General features: G+C 41.0%; 1 protein-coding gene across 2 annotated transcripts in view; it reads right to left on the reverse strand.

The window, feature by feature from the left end:
* ANTXR1 (ANTXR cell adhesion molecule 1) overlaps positions 1-21,518 on the reverse strand; it is a 117,527-nt gene that overhangs the window by 70,732 nt on the left and 25,277 nt on the right. For both annotated transcript variants that reach the window (XM_083812094.1, XM_083812095.1), the window contains exons 9-11: positions 18,692-18,752; positions 15,101-15,199; positions 1,709-1,778 (exon numbers count right to left, since the gene is read on the reverse strand). In XM_083812094.1, the coding sequence (XP_083668220.1) occupies positions 1,709-1,778; positions 15,101-15,199; positions 18,692-18,752 (230 nt within the window). The remainder of the gene's footprint in view (positions 1-1,708; positions 1,779-15,100; positions 15,200-18,691; positions 18,753-21,518) is intronic.

Raw genomic sequence — 21,518 nt, forward strand, 5'->3', positions numbered from 1 at the left:
TCTGTTCCAGTGCCTCACCGCCTTCTGAGTGAAAAATTTCCTTCTAACCTAAATCTAAACCTAATCTAAATCTAACCTAATCTAAATCTCTCTTCTTTCAGTTTAAAACCATTTTCTCTTGTCATGTTATTATCTGATTGAGCAAAGAGTTGCTCCCCATCTTTTTATAAGCCCCTTTCAAATACTGAAAAGTTGCAATGAGGTCACCCTGGAGCCTTCTCTTCTGTAAACTGAACAGCCCCAGCTCTCTCAGCCTTCGCTTCATAGCAGAGGTACTCCAGCCCTCTGATCATCTTTGTAGCTCTCCTCTGGACTCACTCTAACAGCTCCACACCCTTCTTGTGCTGGGGGCTCCAGACCTGGACATAGTACTCCAAGTAGGGCCTTACAAGGGCAGAGCAGAGGGGGACAGTCACCTCCCTCCCCTGATGGCTACTCCTTTTTTGATGCATCCTGGGATGCAGTTGGCCTGGGCTGCAAGCACGCACTGCTGGCTCTTGTTAAGCTTTTCATCCACCAGAACCCCCAAGTCTTTCTCTGCAGGGCTGCTCTCAACTTCACCCAGTCTGTACTCATATCCAGGATTGCTCTGGCCCAGGTGCAGCACCTTGCACTTAGAATTGCTGAACCTCACTAGGTTCACGTGGGCCCACTTCTCAAGCTTGTCCAGGTTCCTTTGGATGGCATCCCTTCCGTCTATAGTATCAACCGCACCACTCAACTTAGTGTCATCTGCAAATTTGCTGAGGGTGCACTCAGTCCCACTGTCTCTGTCACTGATAAAGATATTAAACAGTTCTGGTCCCAGGACAGACCCCTGAGGTACACCACTTGTCACCAGCCTCCACTTGGACATAGAACGATTGACCACTGCTCTCTGGGTGTGACCTTCAAGGCAACTCCTTATTCAATGAATGGTCCACCTATTAAATCCATTTCTCTCCAGTTTGGAGACCAGGATGTCAAAGGCCTGTGTCAAAGGCCTTGCAGGAGTCCAGGTAGTTTTCCTTTGTCAACTGATGCAGTCACTCCATCATAGAAAGCCACCAGATTGGTCAGGCATGATTTGCCCTTGGTGAAGCCATGCTGACTGTCTTGGATCACCTCTTTGTCTTGCATGTGGCATGACATTGCTTCCAGAAGGATCTTTTCCATGATCTTGCCAGGCACAGAGGTGAGGTTCGTTGGTTTGTAGTTCCCCAGATCCTCCTTGCTACCCTTTTTAAAAATGGGAGTGATGTTTTCCTTTTTCCAGTCACCAGGGACTTTGTCTGACTGCTGGACTTTTCAAATATGATGGAGGACAAATGTGAATATAGAACTTTTGCTGGAAACTCCACCAGAAGTCCTTTTACAGTCATATGAACTACTAATAATCTACCCTCAATTGAGATAGTTTCAAACAGAGCCTCTAAATCTATCGATACCAGCAGTCAAAATATGCTGTAGCCAGTTTTTAGCACTCAGACATGCCATACCTGATAAACCCTGACCAATGATGGCAAATAATGCTCTGTGTAACCTAAAACAGCATTTAAATTTTCCTGTGTTAAATTTGTAGTCTAGAAACTATGAGGTCCTCAAATGTGAAACACAAGAGCCAAGGTCAGAACTAGATGCATATAAGAACAAGAGCATAGTGAGATGAGGCAGACTATCATTTTTCCCACAGATAAAGTAAATATTTGATTATGTAGAAACGACATACATGCCAACTTCTCGTAGTACGGGTGCCGGGCAGAGTAAGTAGGTATCTTCCACAACAAAAGGCTTCTCATCTGGGAAAAACAGAGAGAGGAGGAGAAAGAGAGAGGGAGAGACAGAGAGAGAGACTGGGATTTATTACCAGATCAGTAACACAGGCCTTAAAGACAAAGTTTAGAATAATGTTTTTGCTCACTCTTGATGCATAAAAAAGATGAAAAACTGTGTAGGGGATAAAAGCTATGGCATAGTAGTTGTTGTGAGGTAATACCACTCTACAGCAGGGCTCAGGGCATCCGACGCCCAGCACCACCTGCCAGCCATGTCCTGCAGGCAGCACCCTCACCATTCCTGCAGCTGCTGCGTGCTGCTGTAGTACTTCATGCCACATATCAACAGAATGAAAACCCAAAGCTTTTTACATGTTCGGAATAAACATCACAGCTGTTCTCTGTAGGATGTTTGGATGTAGCTGCAAGAGATTACATATAACTAGAAATAGCTGGGTGAAAAAAACTGTATATTATGGAAAATTTCACAACTTCAAGGCAGACTGAAACATTCCTATATAAATTATGCTACAGTTTTAAAAGCAGAGTGAATATATATGTATATATATATATCAATAGGAGATTGCCTCAGATACAGGAACATAAGCTACTACCCTTTTGTGGACTTAAAACTGAACTTTATACTATCTCTGGTCACAGAGAGATGGGGATCCCAAGGAACTTCCCAGCCCATTTGCCAGCTGACTAGAGATCAGGTAGGTTGGCAGAAAACCAGGCAGAGAGGCTGGTTTCTTTCTTTCTTTTTCTTTCTTTCTTTTTTTTTTTTTTTTTTTTTTTTTTGGCTGGAAACCACACATTCCTAAGGAATGAGTTGATTCTGCTGAATCAGCAGTTTCCGGAAGTATGTCACTGCATCAGAAAGCTTTCATTTAACTGTATTTATAATCACCTCTAGGGTCTTCTATAGATATGCCTACATAGACATGAAATGAGAGCAGTTACCAAATACTATCAGCTTTCCTAAAAATTTCCAGATAAAATTTTAATTTTGTTGGAAGGCCCTTCTCCTGGCAGATTCGAATACCATCATCAGTTCAAATTGTGAATCTCATCTCTACATACCGCAGGGTAGAAGGTTCCTTCTTTCTACAGCACTATGTCAAAAGAAAAGAACGTCACCACCTTGCTTTGCTGTTTAAAATACAGAAAGCAATGCCAGGGTTTCTAACCAATAAAAGTCACTTCACTACTGCATGGTACACTTAGCTTCCCAGGGTGCACATAACTTGGGCAACATGTAAGCAATGTTCGAAACAGTGTTTAGTGCTTAGCTGGCATCGCTGATTGCAACAGGGGATGGAAAGGAGCAAGGGTGAAAGCTTAGCCAAATTGTTTAGCAATCTAATGAAGAGTTGAGCTATTCTGTCTTTTTTTGTTGTTTTTGAGGAAACTGGTGCAAGCTACAATACCATGTAAGGTGCCAGTAGAAGGAGGAAAAGCTATGAAGAGACATAAGACAAAGAGAACGTGGTAACCTTCTTGAAAGAAATTTCTGCATCATCTGTAAGCCTTGCTCTCTCTTGGCTGCTGAGAAATTTATTCACATGCATGTTGTCTAATAATTATTAGGGTGATGGCAGTGGAGCACCACTGATCCTGGCCCCATTCTCAGCAGTTAGCTCAGCAGGGTTCACTCAGAAGCAAGGTCATACAGCATGTTTTACTGCAGCAGATGAGACATAAAGAAGAGAGGACCTAAAGACTGCAAGAGCTTGTCCTCTCAGTGCAGGAACGGAGCTCACCAAGCCAAGACTTCTCTCCCAGACATTCCTATAGGAAGTTTTCACTGAATGCAAAATTTTCAAAAGAATATTGCTCTAGCAATACCTATCACACATTATAATCTCCATTTCATAGTGGTGTGTTTCTTTGCTTTGGCAGCAAAATAAAGAATGATTTCCTCAGGCAGGTTAGGGAATGTTTATTTTTTACACTCCATTAAAAAATGAAACGGTAATGAAAAGTTGCAGCTTTCGCTGAAGTTTTCCTTATATTTCCAGCTTCCAGCAAATCCCATGCCTATATACACACACTTGAATTTTTGGGTTGCCCACAGCAGTTATTTTGTTAAGGGCTGTTTGACACATAGGCAAACAGCTGAAAATGAAACGTTTCAGCCAGCCGTATGGTTTTCACAAATAGGCTGCACTTCTGCATCATGGCTCAGCTACTGGGAGCAGTTTTCAAGCTTCTGGGATCCCTCTAGATCCCTGCTCCTGCTGTTGGCCTGGAAAGTACCGTATATTACTCCTGTTTTCCCACACCCTCAGTACAAGAGCACATGCTAACATTTCCACTATGCTAAACATTAAGAGTGGGTGTTTTTAGCACAGGGTATTCTTTTGCTAGCTCCACACCATCTACAAGATGACTTCCTCACTAAAAGAGAGGCTGACAGACAACATAGTGATACAATGCATGCCCCTCACACATATCCCCTATAGCATAACACTGGATTCATGATTAGTTTTGCAATGGAGTTACCAAATCAAAACAGTAGCATTTCCCACTTACTTTGCAAGAGCATGGAAGATGCATAGCAGTGGTGAGTCTGGCCCTGTGGTACTCTGGGGCTGTTCTCACCCTGATTTATGAAGATATGAATTTATGACATTGTCTCAGTGCACACATGACAAAAGAATGAAGACCAATGTCTTGTTTTCTCCTTTGCTAACACTGGCAGCCAAAGCCAAAGAATGTTTCATGCCAGCATTCACCAAAAAAAAAAAAAAAAAAAAAAAAAAAGCTGCTTTTTACTTAGATTTCCTTAGCTTTTTGTTTCTGTTTCTCTCCCTACCCACCCCCTAATTTGCTTTAAATCTATGCCTCTCTAGAAAGTTTATCAGACTTGGATTCTCAAGAGGGGACTCATGGCTGGCCAGGCTGGCTACAGAGAGAGATTATTTTGTTTGGAGAATGCTTGTGTTTCACCGCAAAAATGAGTGACTTTTTCTTTGCTCTAAACAAAAGATGATCCATTTGGTTTGCATAATTCTGGCCATCTGACTCCTTCCTGGAAAACTTACACTGAGAAACCAAACAAAACAACACTTCTCATCTGCTATTGCATCTATATCTGCAGGATGCATTTGAAAGAACGCTGCTTCTTTTGTTAGTTACAGAAAAAGCTTGCTGTATTCCTGTGCAGTAAGAGATGAGCCTGAATGCTCTCAAGCTCCAGATCTCATGCCAAATCTTAACTTTGTGGTTTGGACTCCTGTCAACTGACAATGCTTGTGGAAGAGCTGTGGAAGGCAGGGGCAGCGCACTCCATGTTGCTGACTTTGCTGCACAGGAAGCAGTTTCCCTTCTCAGCTTGACCACTAGCTGGCCGTGCAACCCTGCAGAATTCATCTGGCCTCCTTTGCCAGTTTTACAGAAAGGGCCTTGATCACATCTCAAGCACCAGAGCTTAGGCATCCTCAGGGAATATTGCAATTCCTCACCTCTGAGAAAGTCTACCCTGAGTGAAGAGCACACTTTGCTCCTTACCTATACACCCCTAATCACTCCATCAAGCAAAATAAGGTTTTCACTGTATGCAAAGTCTATAGGGCACATATAAATGGGCAACTAAAACCAGTCAGTCATAGAAATAGAAAAACTATTCACAGCCATGTGCAGAAATGGAAGAAGGTCAAATATCTCCCCAAAACACATCTGTTTTCTGTGGATGCCCTTTCAACAAGGTACTTTATACTGCTCAAATTCCTGTAATTTACTACCCAGCATTCCTATACCTTTTGACAACTATCTGTAGCCTGTAAAATCTATTAATCCCAGCATTAGTGACTAGTTTCTTTTGCCATTAGCAGGGTGTAACCTTTTGGCAAGCCAGAACTTGGAGTACTTCCCAACTATAGTAATAAAAGCTTCAATATATGCATGATGTTTTAACACAGAAGAGCAAAACTCAATAAAAAGGAGGAACAAAAACCCAAAGGTGACGGAGAAAGATAATATTACTTTAAGCCATACAATCAAGCTAAAATGAACAACCTTTACTTTGGTTAATGTGTCATCAAAAAAAAAAAAAAATCACTCTCAGATTGAAAACTGACTGCAAAGATCCCTGACAGAAGGATTTAAGAACGCATTAATGCTTTTGGATTGCCACCCCAATATTGCAACTGCTGATTGGTGGGCTTGCCATATCAGCAATATTTTAGTCCAGAAAGGGCTGCAAAAGCTGTTTGCCAAACTTTCCAAACATCATAGACTAACAGTTTCCTTCTGTTATATCCCCGTTAATTACAAAGGTATTTATGATTTGTGTTCCACTAAAGCACATCTCCAAACATTTTGACCTGGTCTTCTCTTTCTGTAGGAGAGATGACTATGGTTTCTGTTAGACTAGTATAGCCACATCAGGCAGAAGTCTGGCTGCTCTCACACAAGGCTCCCTCAGGAACATTTTGCCAAGGAAGTTGTTCTCTCTTTGTACCTCAGTCCACTTGAGATGGGTAGTGCTGAGCTGGAGCACTTCCCTTGTTCCTTTGGAAAGACAAAATACCTGCATAATTCTCTGCATCACCTACCAAAGCACAATCTCCAGTTCATCCTGGATGACTCTTTATGCACTCCTTGTGACAGCTCTGCAAGCAAAGTTTTTATTTCAGACCCAATTTGTGGGGAGGTAGGAATGCATAAAGACACTGGAACACTGAGCTAGAGAAACTGCTTTTGAGAAGGCCCATAAATAAGAAGTGAATGTTTTGTTAATGCTGTAATGAAAACCACATTGAGATCATGCTATAATTGCTCTGCTTTGTGTAGGGACACATGGGCTTTGAATGCCAAAGCCGTTTAGAGCTGAGTTAGAGGATGGGGGGGGGGGGGAACAGACAAATAAGCACAGAACAATGATATCACATTCATAATGATCTTTAGATGGGGAGAAAGGATCTGGAAGGAATTGCTTTTTTTCTCCAATGGGTTCATCTGCTGTGCTTACAGTTCTGTTCTCCAATCTCACATAGTTTAAACACTACTAACAGAACTTGGCAAGCACCACACTATTAATTTGCTCATGCTCACAACTGTCAGCTCTGGAGAACAGCACGTGCTCCAGTATGGAAGGGTCACTCCCTAGGAGGAGTCCTTCAGGGGCAAGTCTTGGTCCAGCACTGTAAGAGCTCCACATCAATCTACTGGAGCAGTTACCATAAGCTCTGTCACACTTACAGAATCATTGAATGGTTTGGGTTGGAAAGGACCTTAAAGATTGTCTAGTTCCAACCCCCTTCCATGGGCCACCTCCCACTAAATCAGATTGCTCAAAGCCCCATCCGACCTGCACTTGATCACGTCCAGGGATGGGGCATCCACAACTTCTCTGGGCAACCTGTTCTAGTGCCTCACTGCCCTCATAGTTAAAGAAATTCCTCCTTACATCTAAGCTAAACCAATTCTCTTTTAGTTTAAAGCCATTACCCCTTGTCTTTGCCTATCCTTGTGCAGGTATGCTAACATCAGTGACAGACCATCTTGGTCCCCTGGTAGCATACAATATAAATGAGCAAGATTGGTAAGCATGCCACATTTTACTGAGATTTTCCTGCTCACTTAGCCCAAGTCTCCTGTCTGACTGCCCCAAGGTTGTTCCTCCACACTTGGCATGAGCAGCTACACAGAAGTCTGCTGGAGGCAAATGCATATAAGTCTTATTTTTAAACACATCTACACTGCAACTTGTTAGGAGTTGGGAGAACATTTGAGGGATGCGTGACTATTTCTCCTGTTTTGATGTTTTTATTTGATTTATTTTTTTAATCAAACAATTGCTTGGGCCACCCTTCAAAAGAGGACGCCTAGCTCACCTTGGTGTATGCTTTTACCCAAGAAATACATCTGGTCCTTCAGACATAAGGTTGAAGGACATAAGGACAGACATAAGGTTGTGTCCTTCATAAAGGTCATATCCCCAAAACACCTGACAGAGTTTGTTTGTCCAGTGATAGACATTAATTAGTACTGTAATGGGAAGAGGGAAAAGCCACTAGAGGAAAATAAGAGGAAAACATTTGATGGAGGTTTAAAGTGACATGATCAAGTGGAGAAATCAGACATTAGAGTGGAAATGCAAAGCAGAATTTTCCTGTACTAGGAGTGACTGGGCTGCAAGAAAGTAAGAAAGATATCACAAGAAAAGTTCTGTGCTGCCAGAGAAAGAGAATGAGAAAGACAGGGAAAATAAAACAATCTGGTAGGCTTTAAAAACAGAGGACAATTTTTAGAAGACATTTGTTGGGCAGTTTGGAGATATAGCTCCCTGTACAGCTCACTTGACGATACCTGGGGAAGTCCTGCTCTCACTGTATTTGCCTCTTTTTTCCTTGTTTCTGTTACTTGGTGCTGAAAAATTCAGGGTGGCTTATGCTAAGAATCGGTTTTGGCCAAGTGTCCAGAGCATCACTAGAGTGCAAAAGATCCTCACCAATCTTTCATCCCTCTATTGAGTCTTATATTGCCTCAGACAGAGTTTGCCTCCATGCCCAGAGATATATTTGCTGGATCCTGCACAATCTGGGCAGACAAAGACATTTTAGCACCATGAAGCAGTGCCACATTATCCAGTCACCACAGTGGATAATTACTTTTAACTCTGTACAGTCTGAAACCGATTCTCCTGGGTCTAGCTGCTGGCAGAAAACACCCTGCTGTTGAACATGCATCTGATTACAGTTCTATTCAGCCAAATACTCTTCATGGTTTCTACAGATGTTCTTTATTTAATTATTTTTTTATCTATTTTTTAATCCCCTAGCTATGAACATTATGAGCTGATGCTCTCTTCACCTGCCACTTTTCTCTGCCAATAATCCCAATAAAAATCTATTAGCTCATGCCCTTAACCTTAGCAAGTCCTTGCTGTGCTGGTTTACATCTCATCTGGGATAATTTAAAGTTTCAGGAACTGTTGGCTCAGTGTTAGCTTTAAAAATACCTCACTCCCTGATACAATCAGAGGATGAGAAGTTTCAAACAAATAAAAACAGCTGAGCTATCCAGTCTCCATAAGGTCTCTATAAAATTCCCATTGAGTTAACTCTTCTGTTAAACTGTTTGCAGCTAAGTGCCACAAAGGCACTCTGAGAATACAGGCTGGAGCTGCAGGCCACAGTAAAGCGAAATTACTGAGATACTTTCTCACACAGGGCAGCTTAAACTTAAAGCTGTGCCAATTTCCACCAGGAGAGACTTGGGTCTTAGAACAGTGATGAGCAACTGTTGAATTCCTTCAATTTGGGAACAGTTTGAACTCAGATGGAGTTCATGGCCTCTTGCTTCCAGGTCGCTGCATCAAACAGTCTAGGACTGTGCAAAATGAACTGAGCAGTCTTGGTGTAGTGCCAAGGAGAATGAGCTCACTTTTCACCTATGTATTGATTCAGAACACGATGAATATATCAGGTCAGAGGGTGGAAAACATATTTGGGCCTTATCCTTATTTTCCATGGTCATTTTGTGGACACAGGAAGACAGCTTCAAACAAAAAAGCCCATGGGTTGCTTTAAGAGAAGTTGATCTTTCCTGAAAGCTACTATGAAATTACAATGACAGACACTTTAAAAAAAAAATCAGCTACACAGGCAGTTAGCACACAAAAAAGGAGGAAGGAGTCTTCCTCCTCACCCCCACCAGTACCAGGTCACAGTGTTTGGGAGTGAGGTAACCCTTGCAAGCAGTTCCTCCCATTGGCAACACTGCATGCTTTTGTGTCTCCATGGACAGGACGCATTGAATAGTGGAAAGCTGATGGATGACATTCTTAGCTCTTTGAAGATTTTAGGATGTTTCAAGGAATGAATGTCTTTCTTCAGAGCCAGCCAAACTCTGGGGAAGCTGAGCCGAGAAGCTATTAGGATTTGAGAGCAGCACAGATGGCAGGTCACAGCTAGCGCAGCCACAAGTAACAGAGATAACTTTCAAGCTGTTTACAAGACAGCAAGTAGTCTTCTCTGAAGGAAAAAGTGGAGCAGCAAATCAAGTGCTGAACAGACTTCAGACAGGAGTGAAAAAAAATGATAGCACTAGTATCCCTTCCCTACCTCACAAAGCTGGCAGAACCAGTATTTAGTTACTTTTGCCTTCTATTTAGCCTCACAGTCCCGTCCTGGACTTACAATCCAAAGAGGACCATGACAAGGAAACTTGCTGGATGCCTATGGGGGCAGAGGTGAACGAAGAACAGGTCACTGAGAAAGGAGAACTGCACCAAATCTCTAGCTTCTAGAGGAGTCCCATAAACCATAGGAAGAGTAGTAGGCTGAGAGACAGGAGATCCACAAGCTTGCCTGTGATCAGCTCACTTGGAGCAGATACCTTCAGTGCTGCACATCAATTCCACAATTTGTAAACCTGAACTAGAAGTTTACTCATTTTCCAACACTTCAGCTTCCAACACTTTTTCTCTGTAAGCCACAGATATATTTTAAAACTCTGAATACAAAATTCAAATTAAGGCCGATATCCACATTTTTTCAGGCCTTTGGAACTCACAAACACTTTGCTGCAGCTCTTGAAAGCAAATTATAAAAGAACTCAAGAGCACACAATTTGGGGAAAGAGAGTAAGGATGCCCTTTCCAAGACTGTCCTTCCCACTTCTAAGGAGGAACAGCTACTGGTACGTATGTGACAACCAAGCTTCTTTGTCTTTCAAAACAGAGTCCCTGTTACAGCTTGCGCAATGGATCTGCATCCCCATAGTTTTGCACAACTCAGGTTCAACAGGCCATTTGTCTTGCAGAAGAGATTCAGAAGAATGCTGCTGTCACTGTCAACTGACAATAGTACTTCAAGACTGAGGCTACCAATCCTAAAGTAATTCAGCTTTTGAACTGGGTAATTCTTTCTCTTCTTCCACTTCCTTTTCTGAACAATAAATTCTTCCAGTTGTGGCCGCAAGTTACTAACCGCAGATGAACCTGCAAGTGGGGAGACGGTTCAAATGTGCTAAAGAATTATTTTTTTGTGGAACCTTCATTTCAGCCCTAGCCACCATGTCCCTGGGGAGGTTCTGCCAGTGATTAATTGTTCTCACCATGAAATATGTCTTTCTTATATCAAGACAAAACCTCTCACAGTGCAACTTATGTCGGTTGCCCCTTTTCTCCTCCATGTGGCTCCTTGCAAAGAGAGAGCTTCTCTTGTCCTTGCAGATGCCCTTTAAGTACTAGAATATGGTGTTGGGGTCACCCAGGGCCTTCTCCTCTCCAGGGTGAAGAAACCTAATTCCTTCAGTATTTTCTCCTAAGTCAGGTTGTCCAGCCTTTTGGTCATCTTCACGGCCCTCCTTTGGACCATCTCCAGTCTGTCTGTAGTTTGTATCAGTTGTGGGGAGTGGAACTGGGGCACTCCAGGGGTAGGCTGACAAGCACTGAGCAGAGTGGGATGATCACATCTCGATTTCTGCCAGCAGTGTCCCTGGGATGCAGCCCAGGATCCCATTTGCTTTCGTTCCTAGCAGTGCACTGCTCATGTGTTCAGCTTGTTGTTCAGCAAGACACCCAGGTTCCTTTCAGCAAGGCTGCCCTCCAGATATTTCTTACTGAACTCAAGCAGGTGTTGTATAGGTAGCTTGGGAAAGGGAAAAAAAAGACTCCCAGAACAGAAAGTTAAGAAGAATCACAGAACGAGACTATGAACATCAACTACATTTTAGTTATCTTTTTTTTTTTTTCAGTATGCCCTGAATCCCCATAAGACAATTAATCACTCCCTTGGTTGGTGCTGCCAAGTGGACACCTTCAGTTTCAGAAGCCCTGCTGTTTTTGAGCTTACAAGTCTTCCTCTTAGCAGAAGTATTTGCAGTACAGTTCACCACAAAAGTCTTTCCTTCCACAAGACCACTGCAAAGACTGTTTTTAGCATCATCTTCATCCCTGTTCCAGAAGGCACATTTCCCCTGAGCTCACATCTGCCTTTTGCATTCCTTCACATGCTGCTTAATCTCCTTCTGTGGTTGTTTAACAGTATAATGTACCGAAAATAGACTCCCCAGTAATGTTAACCCATTGTAAAGTCTCCCCAAAGAGGTTTATTGGGAGATTTGAGTGTCAATGGATTAAAGGCAATACTGTTGAGACTGCCAGTTGTACCACTGCGTATTTTACAGTCAGAAATGCAACTCAGAATTTAATTTCTGTCCTTGCTCTAATTTTATCTATTAGTCATACCACATTCTGTGCTCAGATTGTAGCTTTCAAGATTGATATGCTGTGCTAGTTTATTGTAAGTTAGAGCCACACTCTCCTTTCACTCTTGTGATTGAAATGTTTTGAAGGTTGATCTTTAATCTAATGCCTACAGCTGCAGTGCTGATAATTGCATTTTATTCTTAGTTCTTTCAAAAACCATGACATTAGTTAATGCAATTCTCAGAGACAGATTTTGTCCACATTGGCCCAAATCCCTTTAATGCCCAGGATGTGCAGTTTCATTGGTACTACCTGCTTGTTGTCCTCCTTTGAAGCTTTTAGGAAATGACCCCTCTTTACTAATTGCTATAAACAGCAAGAGCACCAATCAATTTATTTCAACAGAAGGAAAAACAGTCTTCTTCCTAACACAGACTCCCTACAGCCTTCACATTTATCAGCTGAAGACCCTGAGTTAAAAAAAAATATAATAAAAAAAATCTGACATTGAGAGACATTGCTTTTTAATTGATTAGGATGTTACTTAGAGCAAAAGTCACATTGTAAGAAAAAATGCTCTATTTCAACCATAATCCAAACAGTTCTTCGCAACCACAAGCAATTTGTGGGCATAACTTAACAAATTAAATGTAGCTCTTATCCCATCCCATACAGGTTACAAATCATGCTCCTGGTGGTCCTGAAACTGAAATGCTGCACACATTGACCCAATCAGTCTTCATTTAGAGCTCATCAGCAATACAAGTTTCTCAAAGGGATATCTGGTCTGAGGAATTTTCAGGACTTAAAAGAATGCCAGGTCAAGCTACAGTAGGGTAACATGGGCATTCCTAAACATGCAAGTTTAGGGGCTTCTGTCATGCTGAGTGGTATTCCTGTAGCTCTTATAACTCCCACTATCCATGCCTATGCATTTCTTAGCACAAAATACAACTGCTTGAGAAATCCTCTGGTAATGTCTCCCTTGAATTGAAAATAGTTCCTCTACAAAGTGGAAATTTTCTCACAAATTATTTGTTTGATACAAGATATTCCTGGTTCAACTGAAAAGCAGAAGACGTGCAAGCTCTAAGAATGCTACAATCTGTCAGCTTCCAGCAACCAAACGTAAAGTCTTTTGGGTTTGTACCAAGTGACTTCAGGCTTTTGATGAAAAGAAAAATTCTAAATATTTGACCAGAAGTTTGATTTCCACAGGAACCTTCTGGGTGGAGGGAGAAGAGAAGTTCTCCTGCCCAGCTTAGAGAACTGCAGAAGACTTTATAAGACATGATCCAAACAAAACTTTGGACCTGAACCCCTGGGAGAAACCAAACGTTTCAACACCTAAATGCAGTCACGATCCAGATTCAAAGAGTAATGACCACATAAGTTTTGGGTTAGATTTTATGGAGCTTAAAAGGAAAAGCATGAATCTGTGGCTTCCTGTACCCTTCTGTTTTGAAAGGCACCTGTCACCTGTTCACACATCTCAAATACTTATCTCTGTGGGCTGCACGGAAATGTTCCCAAAACAACGAATTTACCATGGTTTACACCCCGTGTTTTTTACTTGTAACAGTCTCCTTCCTTGTTCCCCTCTCCAATCCCATTTGTTCCTTCCTACTCTTTGCCCTCCAACTTTTGCTCTTCATATGTATCTGAATTAAGCAACCATGAACCACAGCCAGCCAAGCTTTCTTTTAAGTGGCACAAGATTTCGCAACTCCCAAACCTGTCTACTATTGAGGAGGCCAGCATAGCAGCACAGAAGCATTCAGGACAAGTTACATACACTCATGCTTTTTAAATGTACCTGCCCTGAATGCTTACTGGCATTCCTCTCAAGGCAGACAGTCTTAGAGAACAATTCCTCAAAGAGCAAATTAAACAGATATTTAAGCATGAGCAAGTCCAACATTGAGCCATTAGACTTTGACATGTAAGAAACTAATTAATGCATCTATTTTATACTTAAAAGAGTCTGGACTACTTCCAAAACTATCAGGCAGCTTCTGAATAAATTCCATGATAGGCAAAATGAATTCTACTGTCATTGGTGGCATGAGCTATGAATTACTCTACCTGGTTTCCTGTGCGGGTTTGCAGGTATGCCAGATGAGAACAATAGGATCATTAGTTCTTCCAGCTAAGTGGTCCTCACTACCCTTTACAAAAACACCAGACACTCAAAGGCTAATATGGCTATCACATTTGTCAGAAAACAGCAACTCATGGGAGTTGGGCTATATTTTTCTTCTGCTTGGTAAACTCTGCAGAGGAAACTGTTATTCCAAGCTTCGTCCAGAGAAACACAGCGTTACTTTAGCCACTGTACCAACACAGCTTTCAATAATAGTGTTTATTTGAACTGCATGAACCGGCCTGCTAAGTACCACCAAAATACAGAAAAGAAGAGAAACAGATCTGACCTTGCTACACACCTAGTCCAGCAAGACATGCACTACACAGACAAGTATCGTCTTCTATATTTAGTCCTCTCCACTGCTCACATGTGTATTCACATACTAGCTATCCAAGTTGCAACACACAATACCAACAGTAGTTTTCCTCTAAAAAAAAAAATATTCTCTTTGCAATGAACGTGTTACTCATATGGACCAGATGATTATGCTTTCACCAGAGCCTGAGGATGAATGCTGGGTTTCAGAGAAGTCATAATCATCCCTAGAATTTCACTGCTTGGCAGGATCCATTTAAACTTACTTGCATCCTTTTTTTCTCACTTGTGTCTTACACATGCACAAACTGGGCCCTTCATCATTGGCTGTAAAATCCAAAGGAGCAGCTCTTTCCATCCTCACCAACTACAGTAAAAGCTTATTCAGTAAAAATACTAGATAAACTTTAATTTGGGTTCACAGCATATATTTTTTCATTGCTGTTATTTTTTACATTCATGGCAGCTCTGACCAGTACATGCCATTACCTTCCTCTTGGATACAAGCTTAACTATTCCTACCTGTCTCATAACGCTTCATGGAGCTACGTGCTGAGGCTGGCTTTCCCTCAACTTCACACCCTTCTGCAAATTTAATGCAGAAGGATGCTCCTCATCCTATAATTATTGCCTTCACAGTCAAAGTATTTGAAGATCCTAAATGTTTTCCAGGCAAATGCCTGCTAGTGCAGAGTCAGGAAAAAAAAAATCAAAACAGCTTACTGAGAGTAACCGTGTCATTGATCCTGAAACTGCAGAGTACTCTGTCGACGTTACGGGCATGTCGAAATCCATTTCCTCTCACGACAACCTGAAATGACTCTATAGCAAGAGAAACAGCAGATTATTGATCCATAGGGAAGCAAAGAATTGTCATTCAGACAAGGCACATACGTCAAGAGATTTTCCTTAAGATTTCTCTAAATTAAACTAAAATTCGCAGCTTAAACAATTTGAAATTTATAACTTTTTTAGAATGGAATTTTCACACTCTTCCTACCCCATTTTATTTTGAATTTTGGGAAAGGGGAAATAAAATACAACAGAAGCATTTTAACTGACCTTCTGTGAAAGCATTAAGACAAATTGGCTTTTCCCCTCCTATGGCTGCCATTTTAAATAGCAGTCAGTCAGTCATCTACTGCTGAGCACTGAATTGAGGTCCTTTTTGGAACAAGCAGGGCTGAACGATGAGATCATATCCTCACAAGTCTTTCAGATGACTCTTCGCAGTCCCTTCTTATTCCAGCTACTTGAACCTAGTATTGGGAAAGGTTTATGAGCTTCTTGCAGCCACCAGCATTAAGACTGCCTTGCAAGGAGAGCACTACCTTCATACTTAGATTTTGAATCCGGGCCATAGTCCCAGAAAGTTCAGACAGCAGACACAGGGGCTCATGCTCTACAGCTCCAGGTTGTGAAGGAACCAGCCCCCACAATTCCTGTTGCTGTCTAGGAGAGACATTCAGATAATCTCCACTGATGTTTCTTTTGGTGAATGTGGATTGTGCACAAAATGTTTCCAGTCCCAGACAATGCAGGAGTAATCTTATTGCATCAGAAATACCACCACAGTTTTAAAATTCCCAGGAGCAACAAGGAACTGGAATTTTCAAGACTCAAATTTTTCTCCTCACACTTTACAGTTCCCATCTTCCTTCATCTCCCTTAAGGACTCACACACGGTACTTCTCAAAAAAAAAAAAAGGCAAAAAAAAAAAGCAGATTTGCTCTGGAATCTGGGCTCTCTTCCAGGTCCCACTCATTTACAGCCAAGCTGCAAATCATCCCACCACATCTAGCCAGGGAAGCTGCCTCACAGTCCCATTATATGTTGTCCAAGAGCATTTGGGCAGAACAGAGGAGAAGAGCTGTGTTCTGGAGTGCAGGGGCTGATGAATACTTAGAGAAATAACAGAAATCTTAACTGCGGGGGAAGAAGAGTTCAAGTACAGTCAAAGAACAGTGTATCAGTGATGTCAGATTAACCATAGTGATCCTGTCTCTGCTTGGGACTGAAATGATCAGATCCAGTACACACTCTGCATTTCTATGTGATGCAAAACCAAGCCATTGGGAAGATGGCATTTCAGACAGAAGTATTGCTAAAAGCTCATTACTCAGAAGTGTCTGGGACCAGTCTGCAGTGCAAGAGGTGCCTTGGGTAACAGAGTCCTTGTTCTATCCTTCAAAAAATAAACAAACTGCAACCGGTCTTCAAGACTGTGCACAAAACCAAGTAAACTTGGGGTATCGGAGCTAAACCTGCCAAATTTATCTCCAAAAGACACCAATGCAACTAACTCTCATTCAGTGACACTATCATTAGACTCAAAGTCCTAACTGGTAGAATTAGCTTCAGTTTGAAAGCAACAGAATATTTGCCCAAACTCAGAGATTAGACTCAACTGAGCTGGGAAGACCTTATTGCTCTCTCCAACTACCTGAAATAAAGTTGTGGGGAGCTGGGAGCCAGCCTCTTCTTGCAGATAACTACTGATAGGAGTAGAGGGAATGACCTCAAGTTGCTCCAGGGGAGGTTTAGGTTGGAAATGAGGAGACATTTCTTTTCAGAAAGAGTAGTCAGGCATTGGAACGGGTTCACCAGGGAAGTGGTGGAGTCACTGTGGGGGGGTGTTCAAGGAAAAAGAAACCTTTTGCTCAAGGACATGGTTTAGTGGGTGACATTGGTCATAGGGTGATGGTTGGACCAGACAATCTTGAAGGTCTTTTCCAACCTTAATGATTCTATGATTTAAGTAAGTGTTTGTGTTTTTCAAGGTTAACACTGCTCCTCATGTAAATCACTGGCCAAATTCCAATGTGGACAGTTTATATAAATCCTCTCTACATTTCCTCTCATCTGGCTTTGCTGGATGCAGCTTTACCTTATACCTAAATTCTCATTAAGACACACTGAATTGGAGTGATAGGATGTATAAGTAACTAGCAAGCATATTAGAAAGTGTTAAGTATAAATCATGGTAGTAAATCATCTTCTGGCTTATGACGTTACATAAACATCATTTTTATCACTTGCTTAAGCATGACAAATCCTCTATAAATGCGTAAAGTGAATCCTAGTTTTCATACAATTTCCTTCCTTTCCCAATCATTTATGAAACATCACTGCACTATATCATTGTCACTACAATGATCATCTACCATTCTCAGGTAGACATAAACCTGTTTTAGAACTATTTAAATGGCCAGCCAAAATCAGAAATAGATAACTAAGAATTATAATTCTAAGAACTATAATTCATGTCAATTATGCCATCCTGGCTTCAAAACACAACTATTATAGTGACGTGCATGGAATGCAAAACTGACCCCTGATAGTTATTGGGCATTTAGCCTTGTATCTTGCATCCATTAGGAAAATTTGATGCCTCTGTAAGTTTAGGAATACAGACAGGTAGTTGCTCCAGGAATAGGAAATGCACGAAGGGTGATTAAAGCAACTGCTAAGCAAGTGAAAACAAAGAAGAAATGACGATTGGCCTTCTTATTTGGAGTACCAAGTCAAAAATATGAGATGCAGAACTCGTCAGGGACTCATCTTTCTCTGCAAACTCTTCAGCTCTGCTCCCAAAATCTCTGCTTAATCAACTGCTGTACATTCAACAAACGGTTAGGAAACACTTCACAAAAACCAAATATTTCACAGAAATCTAAAGGAAGAATCTAAAATGATTCACAAGCTTTCTTCCAAAAAGGATGAGTTCTGCAGAAACACTTGCCAGGACTTTAAAGCCACCACGTACATAGTGCAATCATACTAGATCGAGCACACAAAGGGGTAGTGTGATTCACACAAGTCATCTGAACAATATTTAAATTCTAGTCCTCAGTCACTGTATCAGTCCTAAAGGCTTAAGATATGCTTAAAGCTACCTTTAAATCAAAGTTTGCTCATTTGAGATTTTGCTGATTTCTTAAGAAGCACTTCCCTCAATCCTCTAAGGTGAGAATTTGCAAAATTCTAAACCTAATCACAGTCTTTTCTGATTTTATTCTGTAATTTCGCAGCTTATCAACTTCAAGTTTGGCACAGTCTGAGTAAGACAGACTGCTTTGACTGAAAGATCATTTAGGCAAAACTGTCAAATCCAAGCCTTTTCTGTAAGAAAACCTCATTTTATACCACCTGGTAGAAATAGGAAAAATGCAAACTACTGTAAGATAAAAAAGAATTTCACCAAAAAAGTAAAAGATTTAGCTCCAGTTAATTAGAGCTCCTGCACTCTATAGCAATTAGAGAGAGAGAGATTTTAGGCAAAATAAACATCTAGAACCTTGATTTATACTTACCTCCTGCACATATACTGGAAGGCTCTGCAGCCAGAATTTCAATACATGATTTCTTCAAAATCTAAAAAACAGAAAATAAATGTCATGAATTATCTGAGAATTGTTTCTCTAGAGGCACACAGATATGAAAGTTTGAGCACTTGTTCTCTTCTAAATGCTTAACTCAACATGGAAAATTGCATTTATGTCACAACTATGTCATCTTAGCTTTCCACTGTAATTCATCCATACTGCCATACATCATTGCTCTTCCACCACAAGGTATTGCTATTTAGGAAGGCAACTGATTCCCACACTCCAATATCTCAGCACAGTCTTGCCTGGGTCAGTGGTACAGGGTAGTACACAGACTAATTCTCCATAACAACTAAGATGCACTCTGAAGGGCTTGTGAGGCAGTGATATTGCCCTCACTTTGGAGTTACACCTTCCTCCCCAAAATTATTTTGGGGCCCAAAACTCCAAACTTTATATGAAAATATCCTAGGAATGTCTATTCTTGAGTCTCAGCAAGGGGGTTCAAACTTCTTATGTTTTTAACCCAATTTATGAGAGCATACCTGAGTAGATCCTCAAAGTCGTACTGTGATTTCACATGAAGATGTAGGACAATTGTTCTAGACTTAAAGCAGGCTTGTTTCCACTTAGATTAAGTTGGCAAGAAACTTAAATTAAGCAGTATTTCTTTGTAAGGGCTGACCCTGCCTTAAACCACGTTACAAGTAGGCAGTAATTTACACAAATGCTTCGGCATCAGGCTTGACAGACTATTTGCAAGTCAGGAGGACCACACTAGATTTGGATACAATTTATTCCCATAGTACGTTAGAATTGCTCAAGCTGTTATTTGCAACTATCAGCCTTTCCCCTGCTCTGAAGACTAACTCAAATTCTTCACTGCACACAGTCAGCAAACTTGTGACAGCATCTGTGAGCCCCTGTGAAAACAGCAGCAGTGACCAAGAGTAGTGGGTGTTCAGGATTGGGCTGAGCAGTTCCTACACGAGGCAATTCTGATCAAAATTTAGGTCAGCTCTAAGAGGCAAGTAAATGTCAGCCAAGCAGCATGACTCAAATCCAACATGAAAATTATTTTCCCAACTTTAAATTGAAACATCTGTGAGGAAAGAAAAGCAACCAATACAATAGATTCTGAAAGAGATAGTCAGGTTGTTTTTTTTTTTTTTTCTCCGCAATCATGGTTCTCTGACTTTTATCTAATTGCAAAAGGTACACATAGAGCCATTATTTTTTTAAAAACTTTTAAACAAAAGTTTGATTTACTCAGAAGCAGGGCTGGTGGAGACTGAAAGGGTATCAAGGGACTGAAGGAACCAGAACCATCTGAGCCACTGGCAGCCTGGCAAGTGAGGAGAAAGATTTGCAGGAACAAGATTGTACTGGAACTGTTAAGAGGAAGAAAGAGAGAGAGAGAGAAAGTCAACAGCTGAGAGCTGAGCTGAAAAGCATTAGAAGAATTTAAAAGAGTTAGGAAAATACACAGGGAAAAAAAAAAAAAAAAAAAGTGGACCGTAAGAACACTCTTCCAAAGTATCTGCAGCTTGCTATCCTTTCATGTTGTGTCATTCCTCTGCTACCCCCCCCTTACTCATTCCAGGTTCTGCTGCTCTGCATATACAACATTTTTCTCCCACAGTGACTGGCATGTCTAATGAACATAACTAAGACTTGACATTTTTCCAAGTATTTTTTCCTCTCCACTGAAAAAATGTCTCATATAAGAATAGACCCTTTTTCACATTTTTCCAAATTCTCCTTTACTTTCTGTTCCCTTCACCCTCAGCATGCCCAAACCAAAATGTTTAATGTATATTTCTTCTCTTCATTAATTTTCATCAACAAAGTGAAAGAGGAAGGAAGCAAATGATTTGGAGAACAAAAGTGTGAAAAATACAATAAATATTTTCATTTTAAAAATTAAGTAAAACTACACAAGTCTGAGTCTGAAATTCATGACTCCTATTCAGTTATTTGCAAACAAACACACAGTAAATGAAATCAGATTGGGGGGTGAAATATCAGGTGTCTTACGCAGAGCTCCTTTCCAGTTTGATCCAATTCATAAACATGTCTATAAAGCTCACCCTAATGACGTTGGTTTTTGTTGTTTGTTTTGTTTGTTTGTTTGTTTTTTTAGTATCAATTGCAATATTTATTTTGATTTAGAATAAAAAATTTCCAATGTTCCAAGCACCTTAACTTAAAATGAAATTCAGGCAGCAGTAACTATTGCAAAAGAATTTATGTCTCTTCCTATTATAAAAATACATTGAAAAAGACTACAACTTATTTACAGTGGAAGATTCCACCTGATTGTCTGTTCTCTTGCTTTCTGAGGACTGCACAGCCTCGAGTAGGCTGTAGGTGTGTTCATTCACTGGGCTGGCTCCCCAGGAAAGCAAAGTGACATGCAATAGTGGTGATGTAATCTCCCAGCTGACTGCCTGTAAACAACTCCAACTGACTCCACATCCTCATTTCCATATAGAGAACTACAACACTGCTCCATTGCCTCAAGGCAGCTTGCCTTGAGATCAGTGCAGAAAAGTATCTGAAGCACTTGCTTGCTCTTTCTGAGGAGGCATCCCATTGTCTTTGGCAGCACGTGCTTAATGGCCAAGCTCAGCTTCCCAAATCAGTCTCCTGTTGTACTACTCTATGGGACTCCAATTATGCTCCAGCTTCACACATGCTCCTGGTAGGATCTCTTGCTAGTATTTGCTGACATGTCAAACAAAAAATGCAACACATCCTTGTGGATGTGTGAAATGGTTTTATTTTTCTGAGTTGTCTATCAGCACAGAAC

Source organism: Anser anser (assembly GCF_964211835.1).
Source record: "Anser anser genome assembly, chromosome: 26".
In the NCBI taxonomy this organism is placed as follows: Eukaryota; Metazoa; Chordata; class Aves; order Anseriformes; family Anatidae; genus Anser; species Anser anser.